The sequence below is a fragment of the Tetrao urogallus genome (assembly GCF_951394365.1).
Source record: "Tetrao urogallus genome assembly, chromosome: 4".
Lineage (NCBI taxonomy): Eukaryota > Metazoa > Chordata > Aves > Galliformes > Phasianidae > Tetrao > Tetrao urogallus.
Window position 1 is genome coordinate 41510344 of NC_136817.1, and position 16264 is coordinate 41526607.

Genomic DNA, 16264 nt, shown 5'->3' on the forward strand with positions numbered 1-16264 from the left:
TCCTCCTTTGGTTATGCTATTTATTCACTGTTGGTATTTTGATATAGTATCTTACAAAGCAGAAGGCTTTTTCTTTGGTATTGCATGTCAGTTTAATTCAGTTTGTTCAAAAATCTCAGGTCACAATTCCATGTGAGCTCAAAATTCAGACTTAAGTATTTTAAGTATTAAGTATTCAAAAGCTTGCTTCTAATGCTGTTCTTGTGAGATCTCTCTCCTGTACTATATAAATGTGCACAAGACTGTACAGAAAAGATGGTAAAATATATCTCTTACCATCACACGGCACTCTGTGGTAACCCTGATGTTAGGTTGTGGAATAAGTGAAAAAAGAAGTTGTGTGCTTGTTTAGTTCTATAATGACAGAAGTGGAAACTACCTCATTGGAGAGATCTGGCACTTTGTAAAAGAGGGAAAATTGCTGTCACTTGTGGACCTTTGGAATTAGGCACTGGAGAGGAGAGCAGAAAAACATCTGCTTCAGAAGGTTACTATCAAAGAAAAGATCTTGTGAATTACTGGAGGCACGATGGAGGCTATTAATGTGGCACAGGAGAGGGAACATGGAACAAGTGACTGTCAACTGATAATTATAGTGCTTTCTGTCAGATTTTGGGCTTCTGACAGAATCATGAATTGTCCTACCCTGGTAGTCAGTGCACTGGATAACGCTTTCCACAGTTCCCTTCTTTTTATTTTTTATTTTGGAGGAGGTTGGGAAGGGGAAATTGTTGAAGTAATGAGTTTCACTTCTCATACTAGCAGCACACCTAAGTATTTACTTAGCACACCTCTGCACCAAGCTTTGGGCTTTGAAGCCCAGGTAGCATAAAGCTGATTATCAAGTCGTTCTGATGATGGAGGATGCCTGAGCTTTTCAACATTGACAGTGTCTTTTCAAATGGAGACATACTATGATATCATTTTTGTTCAGGTGAGGGCTGTTGCCTGCTCTAAAAGTAATGCCTCCTATGTTATTAAGTTGTCCCACAAGATGAAACTTCCTACTAATATCGTGCTACATTTTGTTGCCATGTGTTAGATGGCAGCAGAGGGACATTCTTACAAACTGACATCTGACATGGAAGTGCATTTGAAGCAATGATCTGAAACTGAATTCCTCCATGTGGAAAATATGGCACCCATTAACGTGCACTTTTGCTTGCTAAATGCTTATGGAGACCAACCAGTGGATGTGAGCACAGTGTGATGGTGGTTGGAGCATTTCAGCAGTGATGGCACTTACAGTGTGTCAACTCTGCTGATGCAGATTTTTATGAGCACAGCATGCAGGCTCTTGTTCACTGCTGGTGAAAATGCATAGCTAATGGCGGCGACTATGTTGGAAAACATTGTTTTGTAGCTGAGAATTTGTTCTATCAAGTACTGTTATTGTTCTCTTTGTGTCTGGAGAAGTTTCCATAGAAATAAATAGGAGGCATTACTTTTGGAGCAAGCTATGTACAAAATTACTTGTTTTCCCTATGCCTTTCTACACATTTTCTGCTGTAATCCTGCTGTAATCATGCATGTGGAGAAAGAGTGGAGATCAAATGCATATGAATTATGGTGATTGCCAAGTCAGCAACTAGTTTATCTTTCTTACCTTGAATGCTGTTTTTTACAATGGATGGCAGAAATGCCCTTGTATGCCTTTGCTTATAGCGAAGAACTAACATAAAGAATGTATCACAGTTTGCTTTTCAGAATATGTTGTGTACTTCTCTTTTAACATTCTATTGTACCAGATCCATTTTACCCTTGCTCTGCTATAGGAGTTATTTTTCTTTCATCAATGATGATTTCACTGATTTCCTCATCTGCAAAAGCCTGTTACCTTAGTTACCTCAGCCTGTGAACTGGCACAACTGATTGATACTGTGGCAACTCAAACGCAGACTTTCATGTAAATGAGAAGCTAGGTAAAAGATTTGCCCTTTTACACACATTTATGAAGGCAAAACTTTGAGAACTGGTAGTGTCTACTGAAGCACAACACTGAGCAAATGGCTCTCTGGGCAAAAAAATTATGGCCCCACAAGCTAACCACAACCTGATAAAAACTGTTAAAAGATATGTGTCTCTCTTGCAGAATATTCTCCTTTGGAGCTCAATGAGCAAAGGTTCATAATGATTGTGAGCCTCAGTGACATAGTTAGGCCTCGGGGATGCCAGATTTCTCATTTCTTCTATTTAGGTGTATCTTCTTGTGTTTGTATCAGCATAACCACCGTCAGTTGCTGACAGGTACCTGCAGTGTTAGCTCTGCTGTATTTCACTGGTTTGGTTTGGTTTTGTTTTGTTTTTAAGTTATTTTTCACTCTGGGAGGAATTGTCAGCAGTCAGAAACACAGATTTTTTTGCTCAGAATCATGATTAACCATATCTTCTATTTATCACCTTCATGAAAATGAGCAAAGAATTAAAGTGTGTAATTACCTAGATGATCTCCTTGCTACAATACAGGTGTGCCTCTTAGTCCCGCCTACATCCCTCCTTCCCTTCTTTCCTCCTTCTCTCTTTCTCTCCCTCCCACCTGAAGAAAAGAGGAAGCTGATGGCAATATAACTCACTGCGCTTATAAGACAAGGTACAGTATATATCTGCTTCTTTCTGTAATAAATCATTACAAATAACAGCGTTAGTAGCAAAGTTCATTGCCAGCTGTTTACTGTGCAGAAAAAATGCAAGTCAGCTCTTATGATAATGTGGTGACTAGGAGACTGCAGGAGTAAAGTGCTAAAATTTATTCCACTCTGCTATCAAGAGTAATTTTAATTAATTGTTCCTTCCTTAGCTTCTGATGTTCTTTCTCTATTTGTATTTATTCTCTTAGTTGCTAGTATACTCCTGAGGCAGTAAAAGCAGCAGAGCTTACGATCACAGACACAAAGCCACAGAATGATCTGAGTTGAAAGGGTCATTAAAGCCCACCCAGTTCCAACTCCCTATTGTGGACAGGGCTGCCAAACAACAGGTAAGGCTGCTCAGAGCCCCATCTAACTCAGCCTCCAGGGATGGGGCATCCACAGCTTCTCTAGTCAACCTATGCCAGTGCCTCACCACCCTAAGATTGAATGATGATTTAAAGCCATTTTCCCTTATGCTTTCACTACACTTCGTGATAATGAGTCTTCCTCTTCAGTTTTCCTGTAGGCCCCCTTTGGAAGGTCTCTGTAAGGTCTCTCTGGAAGCTTCTCCAAGTCTGGGCAGCCCCAATTCCCTTACATTGTCGCCTATCATAGAGATGTGCTGCAGCCCTCAGGTAATTCCTATAGCCTCCTTGGGACTTGCTCCAACAGGTCCATATCCTTCATGTGCTGGGGGCCCCAGAGCTGAAAGCAGTACTTGAGGAGGGGCCTCATTAGAGTGGAGTAGAGGGGGACAGTTACCTCCCTTACCATTTCTGGTAAAGTGTATTTTACTTCTACCCAAGCACTGTGCAAGTTGCTTGCTGGCCTTAACTACATTCTCCTTAGATCTCTGAGAGCAGCTGCAGAGAAACAGCCTGTGCCTTTCTATCAGGTTTGTGGTGCTGCCACCAGGTCTGACACTGGTGCTGGTTGCTGTCAGTTATGTTACATGATTTTAGCCAATGGCAGAGCATTCAACAGTGAGATGAGTGAAAGCTGAATGGAGAAGCATATGTGATGCCTCCCTGTGCTCACAACCAAACTAAAAGGGAGGCGGTTCCCATCTCAAGAACTTCAGGCACTGTGTGGCAGAACATTGCAGCAAATCTCTGCCCTGAGCATTCAAAAATGCATGAAGAACAACAACAAACTGTTAAAAGCACTCATCCTCCCCATATCATCTCAAAGATTTTCTCTTGAAGTGATTTAAGGAAAGTTTTGGTCTGTGAAGGCTCCTGTTCTTTGTTTGAAGGGGGGCATGGAAATTGTGCTGTTCCTTGACCCCTGCCTGCTCTGCTGTCCCAAACTGCACTCAGGCAGCTTCTCCACATTCTTGCTTATGTCATTGTTTATTTTTGTGGTCTAGAGCTGTGTCTCTGCGTACTGTGTTAGCTCCGCCTCCTGCTCAGGGACAGATCCAGGCTCTCTGCTCACTACCAAGTGGCAGCAGTGGGAGTAGGCAGTGCCAACTGGACTTGGCTCAGGGGCCAGAGCTGCTGGCAGGGAACAAGGCTTGGGCTGGAGCAGGGAGATGGCAGCAGAGATCATGCTAGGAACCACAGAGGGAATGCAGCTGCTGCCCTGGGTGGCTGGAGCCATCACCCTGCTGCTGACAGTGGTAACTGTACGCTCCCTACCCTCCTTGCTGAACTACTGGTGGTGGTGGCGGGTGATGAAGCCCATCCCAGGCATCAGCCCATGCTACCCCTTTGTGGGGAATGCTCTCCTGTTGGAGCGGAAAGGAGAAGGTAAGGTTGGCTTACCTGCTAGCTGTGGGGTCTTTGCACTGTGTGGGGCTTGATGCAGGAACTAGTCTTCGGGAGGTGTGTGCATGGCCAAGTCGTGGCAGGTGGCAGGATGTGTCATTGCCCATAGGTAACTTTTGGACTATGGACTACTACAGAAGAAAACTGAGAAATGAACAGAGAAGGAGAGAAACAAAATTGTTATAAATGTGGTATTACTTTAAGTGAAAGATTAGTTGGAGGTTGAGTCTGATAGTGGTTTCCAGGTACTAGTGCTGGACTTGGGACTCCTTCTTGCTGTTAGAGATGGGGAGTGAAAATGCTGTTGAACATATTTTTGCAGGAAGTGTGCTGGGCTGTCTCCACAGGAAGTACTGTTTCATAACACAGACCACCGTATCCATAGCACAGCTCATATCTGTAATCCAAACAAAGCTTTTAGCTTGGGAAGCAGAAAGTGAGAAAGCACAGTGAGAAAGTGCAAGGGAATTCCAGCAAGCTAAACTACTAGGTTGTTTTCAGATTTAGCTCTCCGTTAGGTTTCTGCATTTGATTCAAAATAACTTATTATTTGCAAAAATAGCAATTTTTACTGTGTTGATCACTAGTGCCTTCCTTCAGCCAGATTCTTGAGAGAACACAAATGCAAAGAATTCCCTTTCTGTTAGATATCCTGTCTTGCACAGGAAGGAGCACAATTCCTTCCTGAGGATTCCCTCTGATGGGAAAACTTCTCCAGCTGTGCTAGCAGTGAAATAGTAGGGTGTGTCTATGCATGTCAACCTGCTCTGTGCACTCACATTCCTGACTCTGTTAGGTATGATGCAAAAAGGGAGTCACAGGGAGTGCATGGAAGTAATGAGAACAAGCATAGCATGGATCTACACATTGTTCAGTGCTGACACAGAGATGTTCCCTCTGCCTTTTCACAATGTGTACCCTTGCATCCTGTGGAAACATAACGTTTCCTCTATATGCAACCTTGCTTTTCCTACATACACAAATGAGAGACCTTGGTTGGAAGTGAGCAGAATCAGAATGTAGTGCCATTAGAACTTTGCATAAGGCTAGGGAATGCTGTATTTGGGTATCTATAGGGAAACCAGTCATCATTCTTTCCCTTCTGTTTTGGGACCTTTGACTTTTGAACTCTACATAGGCAGTGGGAGGAGATCATTTGTTTTTTAATCTGGGTGTGAAAGGACAAAGACAGATTTAATACTAGACATCTTGATAGCAGCCACCTCCTCTAGAAATCTAGAGTTAGCCTGATTGCCTTCTGTGATGAGATACTGGGACCTGTGTGCATGGAAAAAACATAGACACTGTGTAATTGGGTTAAGCAAAGTCTTTGATATCCTATCCCATGCTTCTGTATAGCTGAACTAGAAAGATACTGGCTGAGTGGATAAGAAGACGGGTGGAGTACTGACTGTCTCACTACTGTGAAATTCAACTGGCAGCTGTGCAGTGATGCAATTTCTCATGTGATTCATGGCATAGATGATCGTAGGAGCATTTGTGCCCTTAGAGATAAGGGCATCTGAATTGCTAAGTCCACAATGTCTTTGTAAACAGCCATTTATCCTTCAGTAATGTTTCTAAAATGATGAGAGTTGTTTAATCCTTTGATAGCCTGCTTTTAAAGTCCTCTGCTATTATCAGCTACTAAACGTTTTGACTGATAATGGTTCCTGCACAATGCTCTGCCATTACTGTGTGATGTGTCACTTGTGTGTGTATCACAAATGTACCATCTGTAGAAGAAGTATCAGATGGGAAAAGGCTTCGTGCAATACTTGGGAAGTAAAGTAGTGTCTTGATGCAGCATTTTGGCTAGTTCCAAGCAAACAAAACATAAATTTTGATGATGTTAATTTGGTTCAAGGTTATAATAGAAGCACCGTAGTGCAGCAAGCCTATTCTACAGTGCTCTGAAATAACGTAAGTCAAACTGTCTTGTCTACAGTTTGGTGAGGTTTCTCCAGAATACAGAACCTATGAGAGTGTGGCCATAAAGAAGTGTCCCTGTGAGCACTAATAGACTGGAGAAAAATATGCTGTTTGGTCATCGTAGTGAGATAAAACTACAGCAAAAACATAATTATAGAGCATAAGATGAGAAACTTCATCACAAGAGTCTTTCATCTCCAGCAAAAGAACACTTTATCTGCTTTTTCAATAGGTTTTTTTAAACAGCTGCAACAATATGCTGATGAATTCAGGAAACTGCCAATGTTCAAACTCTGGTTAGGTCCACTGCCTGTCATGGTGTTGTACCATCCTGATACTGTGGAGGTAAGTGTGCTTGTCTCCTTTTTTTCAGTTTTACTATCATGCAAATCAAGCTCAAGCTGTTAGTTTCTATTCTGTCAGTGTAATTTTTGCAAAAAAGGGCTTGAACTGATTTAACTTGAGGTTAAACTTGAACTGATTTAACCTCTGATCCCATGCAAAAGAAAAGCTGAAAACATAGGAATAAAAAAACCTAATCTTGGAAGAATTCAAGAAGAATGGATCAGCAAATGAAAGCATCTAATTAATATGTTTTGTACAAAGAAACACCCTCCCTTAGTCTTGTTTTCCTGTGTGGAAGCTTCTGCTCCAAAAAGATCAGAACTGGCAAGTCCATAGTAGGGAGGTCTGGGCTACTGAAATATAAAGCATTCTGAAATGCTATTTGCAGTGGTTATATCTATTTGATTTTTGCATGAGAATTGATGAGTCCATTTTGATGTCATAAAATGTAGTTGCTAGTTTAACTGTGGATAGTAATTACCATTGAGCTGGGAAGGTGGAGTTGTTTCCTTGCCGTCATACAGAGTTTCCATTGAAACTGGGTGGTAACATCACATTGACAAGTGGGCAGAAGTGAAAGGCAAGGTTGAGAACAAAGATCTGGTGCGCAAAAGGTGACCTAAGGGAAAAAACCCAGAATACGCCACTTGTATCAGCTTGTGCTGAAATAGTACACATTTTATGAGTGAGTAAATGTTAATTTTCACTCTATCGTCTGATGACATTATTTAGTGCTGTTTTGGTTATTTATGAAAGTAAGGAAAAAAATACCCCTGCTTAGGGACTGCTAGTTGTTAAGCTGATTGCTCTATGATTTCAATGTGGTATTGCATGGAATCATAGAATTGTAGGGGTTGGAAGGGACCTCCAGAAATCATTGAGTCCAACCCCCCTACCAAAGCAGGTATTATTGGAGATGAAGGGGTAATATATTTTTTTTGCTGAAAAACATCCTTGCAGATGCCAATTTTTCAGCAAAGAAATGGTACTTCCATTGAATTTGGCTGAGTTTGGCAACCACCGGGTTTCTCTGAGCTCTGCTGGTGACTTTAGGGATATTTTATTTTATTTTATTTTATTTTATTTTATTTTATTTTTTGAGGAAGATAAGGGGAGTGGAGGTAATAGGCTCTGAGTATTTCACTATTTCTTGGGATTTGAGATATTTACGGAAAGACTTGAAGGTGTAAATTCTGTGCTTCCCCTGAGTACCAGCTGGTGCATTTTCCTGTGGCTGTGGGCATTTTGATGGACAAACTGAAGCTATGTAATCTTTGCTGAAGATATCTCTCCATCTAACAAGTGATATTTTTTGCCCTCCTTTCATTTGCTGACAGGTTATTCTGAGCAGTTCAAAGCATATACAAAAATCATTCCTGTACAGATTTCTGCACCCATGGCTGGGGACTGGACTTCTGACAAGGTATAGTAAAATACAAATTTGATTCATTATTGCCACCTTAGAAGTTGCAGGCTATATCATAGGAAGAGTGCTTAGTGACAGGAATGTTGTGTGCATCTCTGGACAGGTATAGATAGCAACTCTAGAAATCTTATTTGTTGTGACAGTCTTGGCATTAGCTTAAGCTGCTAATGCCTGATAAAAATATTTTGGTGTTACGTATTTCTCAGTAAATCTGACCATTGATACTTTTTTTTGCCAGAATCTTCAAGCAATGTGTTTTGAAAAGTTGTATCCCATGGAAAGTGGTGTCCTCTAGTTCGCTGTGCTGTATGTTCAGTGTTTTGACTGTTATGTCAGATAGGATTACTGTGACAATACTGTTTGTGTACTGTTTACTTCAGTAGGTGAAATTGCACTTTCTTGAGGAGTCTTTCTTGATGTTGGTGATGCTTTGGGGTGAAATGGGAGAGTATCCGTACTCAGTACTTTTTTCTTTATGGAATGGAGACTTATAAGGAGTGATCCTGGCTCAGAGTGCAGGCAAGGAGTGGAAAGAAAAAAGAGCAGTGGTGTAAGACTTTGTGTTCGACGGTCTTTGGCAGGGTTGAGGAAAGTTTCTGATTTGGATAATGCAGATATTAATTCACCAGAGCAAGGCAAATACAGTCTGATATACAAGTCTGATGCTTCTATGCCTCTTCTTTGTACATCAAATTCCTCCTGTTAGCAGTGGAGCTTTGTTGCCTATTTAGAGTTCTTAGCGAACTTCTGCTTCTTGATGGGACCATGGTGTTTTAAAAGCCAGCTGTGATTGTGTGGTGTAGCAGATGCAAGTATATGTGGGAGGATGAGAAGTGCCATTTTACCTGTATTTTGTTTGTGTCCCTTACACATTAGAGGTAGTAATCAATAGCAAAGCACAGAGTTGAGGTTCCTGGGTGTACGTGTGGCATATGCTCCCAAAAACTCGTTTTGTCTCCAGGTAGGCTTTTAGGGATATTTTTACTTCCTTGAGCTTGCAAAACATAGAAATATTCTACTCTCTTTTAATGTTACATTTACTCTGCTGGCTAAGAGCAGTTCAGGAAGACAGCAAGCTAAGCTAGCCCAATGGCAGGTTAACTGGAGAACTGTTGTGATAATTTGCCCTGTAAGAAGAGCATCCAGTTGTCTGCTGATGGGACGCCCAATTCAGAAAAATGAAGAAGAACCTCCAAAAGCAAGTACCGCAACCTGTGGCTCTTTCACAGACCTGTGGATACTTTGTAAACAAATTTTGAGGCAGTTGTTCACTGGCATGATATCCTCAGCATTCATTTCCAAGATAGTCAGAAAATGGGCAAGCACAGGTGGTGATCCACAGATACGATGTGAGTTAGGCCTTAATGTTGAATAGCTGGTTTGTCCTATAGATAGATTCTGCTCACTCTCTCTGAATCTGTGCACAAAGTAACTGGCTGCATTGCTTGAAGAACTGTTGCTAACATCTTTTATTGATAGCAGATACAGAAATGGCAGTTTGTACTTCACAGAGAGCTGAAGCAAGAAATGTTTCCCACTTGCTCCTTCTGGTGAGCGTAATAGGGATGTTGAAGAGTCAGCCACAGCATGCCTACCTATGAAGTTTTTCCTGGTGGAAGTTTTTACTATGTGCTTCCTGTAATAGTGAGCAGTTGGAGATTCAGCCTTTCCCTCTCCCCTGTCACTTTTGCAGCACTGGAGACAAGTGGCGGTCACGGAGGAAGATGATAACTCCCACATTCCACTTTGCAATTTTAAATGACTTTCTAGAGGTTATGAATGAACAAGGTGGTATTTTGTTGGAGAAACTTGAGAAGCATGTTGACAAGGAACCATTTAATATCTTTACAGACATCACTCTGTGTGCCCTTGATATTATCTGTGGTAAGTTCTCTTTAGTTCTTGTGGTGGGGCTGTGAATGATGCAGATGCTCATAATGGTACTGCATTGTGAGAGGAGATGAATGTCTCTGCTTACTGCGTGCAAGATCATCCTTTCTCCCATAGTTCAGGTAATGGGCCATTGATCAGGTGAGCATTGAGCTGAGCTTGTGGGATGAGCAAGGCAGAAGCAGGAATCTGCAGCAAGGTTTTCTGAGGAGCAGGGTTTCTGTACACAGAAACATAGATCAAGATTGTTATCTGTAAAGGTTTTTATGTACTTACTTGTCAGATTGACAGTGTGGTGACAATCAGAGGATGGGAGCAATATTAACACTGTGTACCAGGGACTTTGAACTTGTGAAACAGTGATAATTTCCTCCTTCTAGAAACTGCGATGGGCAGGAATGTGGGTGCTCAGGACAATAAGGATTCTGAGTATGTTCGTGCAATCTACAGGTAAGTGGAGATTCTTCACTTCTTTGTAATTAGGTTGGAATTGTTGCTGCTAGTGTTACTTAATTTGCTCTGTGAGCCAGGAGTGGAGATGAGGGTGATACAAGTGGAGTTAGAAAGCAAAGAAGGCTAGGAAAACTCCTGAAATTCTTCTATCATGAGTATATGCAGTGGGAAGCTGAAGCTGCAAAGAGGTGTCAGCTGCCATTCAGTTAACCTGTGGTACTGGAGGTAATAATTCCTCCTCTAAGGCTCTCTGTCCAAATGTATGTTTGATTTTTTGACTCTTGAAAAAGTGCTGTGAATGTAATTTTTGTTAACAAATGTTACATGATGTACTTCTTGTGCTCTTAGGATGAGTGATCTAATCCAACAGCGACAGAAAAGCCCTTGGCTTTGGCATGATCTTTTGTACATTCTGTTCAAGGAAGGAAGGGAGCATGAGAGGAATCTTAAGATTCTGCACAGTTTTACAGATACAGTATGGCCTCTTTTTCTTTCTTTAATGTTACGTTTTACTTGATTGGTTTTGCACTTGGTAGATATCTTCCAAATAGGACATGAAATCAACACTCCTGATGTACATTTATTAGGAGGACTACTGCTCTGTGTTGCTGAGGAATACCCTGAAAAAAAGGCAGTACCTGGTTTTTCTGTCATGTGGTCTCAGTTTTGAGCAAGGGAGTGCACTACTGCAAAGGAATAGTGCAATCAGCCCTTTCAAGCAGAACTGCTGAAATAATACATCCAGGTTCCCACATCAACTGTAAGGCACTTTGGCATGGAAATCATTGAGCATGCATTACTAGCTTTGTATAAAATGCAGTCTTATTTCATTGTTTTAGGCTGTGAAAATAACACCCATTTCTCCCACTGAGTAGAACTTGTGCTGTTTTTGCCAAAGGCTGCCCTTCTAAGCCCACTGTTACAAGATGTTACCAGGAGGCTGTTTTCCTGGAAATGGGTGTATATAACCCTGCGATGTCAAGGTATCGGGTTCCTATAGCAGACGAAATAATCCAGAAATTTTAATACCTCCAATGAGCTGTATTGGCTATATACAGCTATGTTCTATAGAGAAATGGGCATTCCTATCATACTGGGTTCTATCAGAGTGAAACTCAAATGAGAGTTATTTTTAAGTAGCTCAGGTTGTATTTTGCTTACTCTTAATGGAAATTACAGCAGTGAAGGATGTGAGAAAAGGACTTGAGATAATAATAATTCTGTCTTCTCATGTTGGACTGATGCATTACATATAAGAAGTGAAATATTCATAGAAGATGACAAAGGAAGTAAAATAATATCACTTAGTGTTGGTGCTGACAGAAAGCAGAGATGAATAATTTTGAGTGTATGTTTAGTGTGGGAAACAATGGGTGTGTAATTGTATTTTTCCACATTCAGTGCTTGTTCTGAGCAGAGTTATGTGCTGCACAGCCCCTTTTCTTGTGTTTTTCCCTCTCACTGATTTTTTTTCCTGCCTCTTGTTGATTTTTTTTTTTCCTTCTTGTTTTTCTCTCTCCAACAGAAGCTCTCCATCTGTCACACTGACCTAAAAAGAGTGAGGTCAAATATTACTCTGATACCAAAGAGAAGCTAGGAGCCTTCAGTGTAGTGTTTCCGGTCATGCTATATATAATTCTGATGTGGTCTTGAGGAGTGCCCTGGGTTTTCTTCCATCTTCTGGGTTTCCCAGAGGCTGGAAAAATGGTCCTTTTCTTAGTGATTGGGTTGGGTTAGATTTCTTCTTGGTGGTTGTTCTGTTCATATTTTTATAGTCTTCTCTGACTGGGACAAGAGGGACATAATTCATCTAATATTTTATATTTCCTCATTTTTATCGTTCATAAAGTCAGTTAAGGTTTAAAAGCTGAAGCTAACATCTATTCTAATTAAGCCTATCTCATGTGGACTGCTACAGATGTTAAAACATGTTGTGACAATTCTGTGTGGTGTAGACTGTACGTATACACAGCATGCATCATATCCAATATAATGGTTTTAATTTCAGGTCATTGCAGAAAAAGTTGCAGAACTTGAAAACACCAAGCTAACAAAGCACAATACTGACATGAACAGTGAAGAAAAAAGTGGATCCAAAAAGAGAGAAGCTTTCTTGGACATGCTGCTGAATGCCACAGACGATGAAGGGAAAAAACTCAGCTACAAGGACATTCGTGAAGAAGTAGATACCTTCATGTTTGAGGTACCCAAGAAAGCTATTGTGTTTTGTTTTTCTTTTTTTTCCAGAATGCAAGATTCACCTCTTATAGGTAGTGATCTTTCTTTTTCTTAGTTTGGGAAGCTGCTTTTAGTATCAAGTTATTTTATCCCTAGAAACCTAAGAGGAAACACCTGTAGGAGATAAATTATCTATCTAGAATTTTGTGCCTGGACAAAATGTGGAACAGTACATGTGGCAGGTCCTGTCTACACAAACAGGCTCTGTTTATACAAGCAGATATGTAATAAGACATAATAAGAACTTGATGACTGAAATGGAGCTTCTGCTACAAATCTCATCCATACTAATGAGAACTCTAAACGTTTTCAATATTATGCCTCACATCTTTGTCAGTTCTTTCTTGCCATGTTGGCTGTAACCTTCTGGTTCTGTCATGATTGTGTCTCAGAGGAGCTCAGTTCAGAATTGCATTAATGCCATTTTAACTTAGAGAAACTCTTGATGTTTTACCATTCCTGAAATACTCCATAGCATGAGACATTACATAATAAATGGAATTCTTTGATGCCAAACAGATTTGATGGTCAACCTTTACTTTTTCTGTTCCCATCAGTTGCTTTTTTGTTTGTTTGTTTTGTTTTGTTTTGTTCCTTTTCCATATCCTTTCACCTGTTTTTATGCAGTGCTGAGAGCACTTCTCTTAGGAAACCAAATAGTATCTTCTTCTCTGACTACTCAACTTTGTCTAATTGGACCATTCTGGGTAAAGTTTTTGAAGATTACAGACAGTGTCCCTGGTACATTTACTGTATCAGTTACCAGCACTTGATGTCATAGACTGGACAGTAAAAGAAAAGATGACTATACATCTATTTCATTGCCTAGATATACAGAGACACTGCTCTGATATACCTTGCTGAACAGCTTATCCAACACTTATCAGGAAGGGGAAAAATTGCAAGAATTACTGACCTATCTAGAGCCATAGGAGCCAGTCACTGGATTCCTGAAAAGGAGCAAGCAGCAGGCATCACCATCTGGGACAACATGCAATTTTCAAGAGGCAGAGTAGAAAAAAGGATTTTTGCTGGGTTGTTTCAACACTTTTTCACTTTTAGTCAGTCTTCAGGCACACAGTATGAATCCAGAATCATCTTGTGTGTGTAGAATAGAGTTCACTCTTTTTTTTTTTTTTTTTTCCATAAGGTTGCTGGAGTAATAGAGCTCACTTACCCTGCTAGCTGTAATAGAGCTCACTTACCCTGCTAGCTGTATTTATTTAGCATACTTGTGCCCAAGTACAGAGTTGAAGTGAATGTCTTTGTAAATCTTGATTTCTAGGGTCATGATACAACAGCAGCTGCTATGAACTGGGTCCTATATTTGCTTGGTAATCATCCTGAAGCCCAGAAGAAGGTTCACCAAGAACTGGACGAGGTGTTCGGTATATTTTCATTACTCCTTTTTTAGGGTTATGGTGGTTTTTGCATTTGTGGATGGGGCTTTGATAGAATCATTGTTAGCCTAGAGGTAGAATTGCATGTAGGATTAAGTCTTGTGGTCATCCTGGAGATTTCAGTATCTGGGTGTGGTGGGCATTGGTACTGGATAATCTGTAGGAGAATACAGTCTAACTAATACTTATGGGCCAAGGCATATATTCAGTGTCTGTATTACCACCTACCTTTTCCTTTTTGATGCTTGTACATTATGATCTCAACTGCTGGAGGGAGATGGGATGTGCATGTTTATTCAGAGCAGAGTGAACCCATCTTGTTCCCCTTTCATCCCTATTTTCTTTTGGGTAGGCAACACAGAGCGTCCTGTTACAGTGGATGATTTGAAGAAACTTCGATACCTTGAGTGTGTTGTGAAAGAAGCCCTGAGGCTGTTCCCTTCAGTTCCCATGTTTGCACGTTCCTTGCAAGAGGATTGCTATCTTGGTAAGTAACATTCAGTTTGCTGATGTTTGCCACTTTCATTCCAGCAATTTTAGTGGAAGTGTTTCCCAAGTAAAGGACAGGTGTTTTGTTTTTCTATGTGGCTGTTTATAGGAAATCACTTTTTTTCCCTGCTGTTTTTTAGTCTTGTTTTGTTGTTGTTGTTGTTTTATTTCCTTCTCTCCTTGTTTTCTTCCAGGTGAATATAAGCTACCAAAAGGCACAAATGTCATTATCTTAACTTATGTGCTGCACAGAGATCCTACGATCTTCCCTGAGCCAGATGAATTCAAACCTGAGCGCTTCTTCCCTGAAAATAGTAAAGGAAGGCACCCGTATGCTTATGTGCCCTTTTCTGCTGGCCCCAGGAACTGCATTGGTACGTAGCTGAAGGTGAAGACCTCATAATGTACCAATGCTGCTAGTAGTGTGGTGACCCTGGTACCGGTGAGTGTATAAGAAATTGGAGACTTGATGTGCCTGTTGCTGGCCCCCCAAGGTTCTGAGTGTTGTCTCCCCTGTCAGCCTTGTGCTAGAGCTGCAACAATTTTTTTCTCCCCAAAGGTTTCCTTTCTTCCCAAGGCCCAGTGCATATCAGTCTGGTCTTTCCCCTTTACTGCCTGTCTGTCATGGCAGCTGCTGTGTCAAGACAAGATTGCTTTCCTTGCTTTGGGATGGCAAAGCAGTTCACCGTGGAGCAAGATAAGACTCTTCCTGCTGTCCTTATGCTGCACCGTCTCATGCTGTGTCATTCTTCCCTTTCCTGGTTCCAAGAGAAGTGATGGGGCTGTGTTTTGTTTTAGGTCCATGTAAACTTTTGTTAGTCTCCTGTTCAGTGTTTGAGTCCCATGGACTATGGGAAGAAAAATGTGCTGTAAGTTGGCCAAGAAATGACAGAGATGTCATGCAGAGAATAGTAACTCAGTGGTATCTGTATGACCTTAATTTTAGCTCACAAAGTCCTTTCTGCCCTATGTTCCTAGGGGTATCACTGTGAACAGGCAAGTGTTGCTGCACCTTGACAATAACATATTTTTTTGCTGCACTGTAATCTGTAGGCCAGCGCTTTGCACAAATGGAAGAGAAAACTCTTCTAGCCCTCATCCTGCAGCGCTTCTGGGTGGACTGTTCTCAAAAGCCAGAAGAGCTTGGTCTGACAGGAGAACTAATCCTTCGTCCAAATAATGGCATCTGGGTTCAGCTGAGGAGGAGACTGAAAACTATAACAGACTGAAAGGAAATTCAAGATTCTGTTTTTCCAGAAACTTCCAAGCTACTTGAACTGAGATGTGTTTTAAATCAGATGTTTTGATAGCAGTCCTGCAATTTATTGGATTTAAATGTTATTGCTGATTGTTTAATCAAATGTAATGTTCTAATAGACAGAAGTTACTCTACTTTTCTTAGACATGAGAATTTCATGCTTATTTTTGAGTTGCAAAACTTTAAACATCATGTCTTGGTGCCTTATCTCCTCAGATGAAGCTACTCTATTGCAACAACGCAAAAACCCTGAAATTAAGGTGCTAACAACAGTAATGTTTTTGATGGAGAGAGCTGATTATTTTTCATAGCACCTGTGAAATAACCAGTAGTCTCAGAGCTTTCTGTATGTTCCAGAGGGCTTTTTGTCTGTTTTTGCTTTAAGAGTACAAGTGAATAATTCTTCTACTTGCCACAACTTTTTTTCTCTTTTA

The 16264-nt window shown here is 40.8% G+C and overlaps 1 protein-coding gene across 1 annotated transcript; it reads left to right on the plus strand.

Annotated features, from left to right (window-relative positions):
• Positions 1 to 4164: 4164 nt before the first annotated feature.
• On the plus strand, positions 4165 to 15801 carry CYP4V2 (cytochrome P450 family 4 subfamily V member 2; the record flags this gene model as incomplete). The annotated part of the gene is made up of 11 exons (XM_079534128.1): positions 4165 to 4381; positions 6564 to 6676; positions 8014 to 8099; positions 9796 to 9986; positions 10373 to 10442; positions 10794 to 10920; positions 12454 to 12648; positions 13969 to 14071; positions 14436 to 14570; positions 14767 to 14946; positions 15626 to 15801. The coding sequence occupies 11 exons, from the start codon at positions 4165 to 4167 to the stop codon at positions 15799 to 15801; spliced, it is 1593 nt and encodes a 530-aa protein (XP_079390254.1).
• Positions 15802 to 16264: the final 463 nt, after the last annotated feature.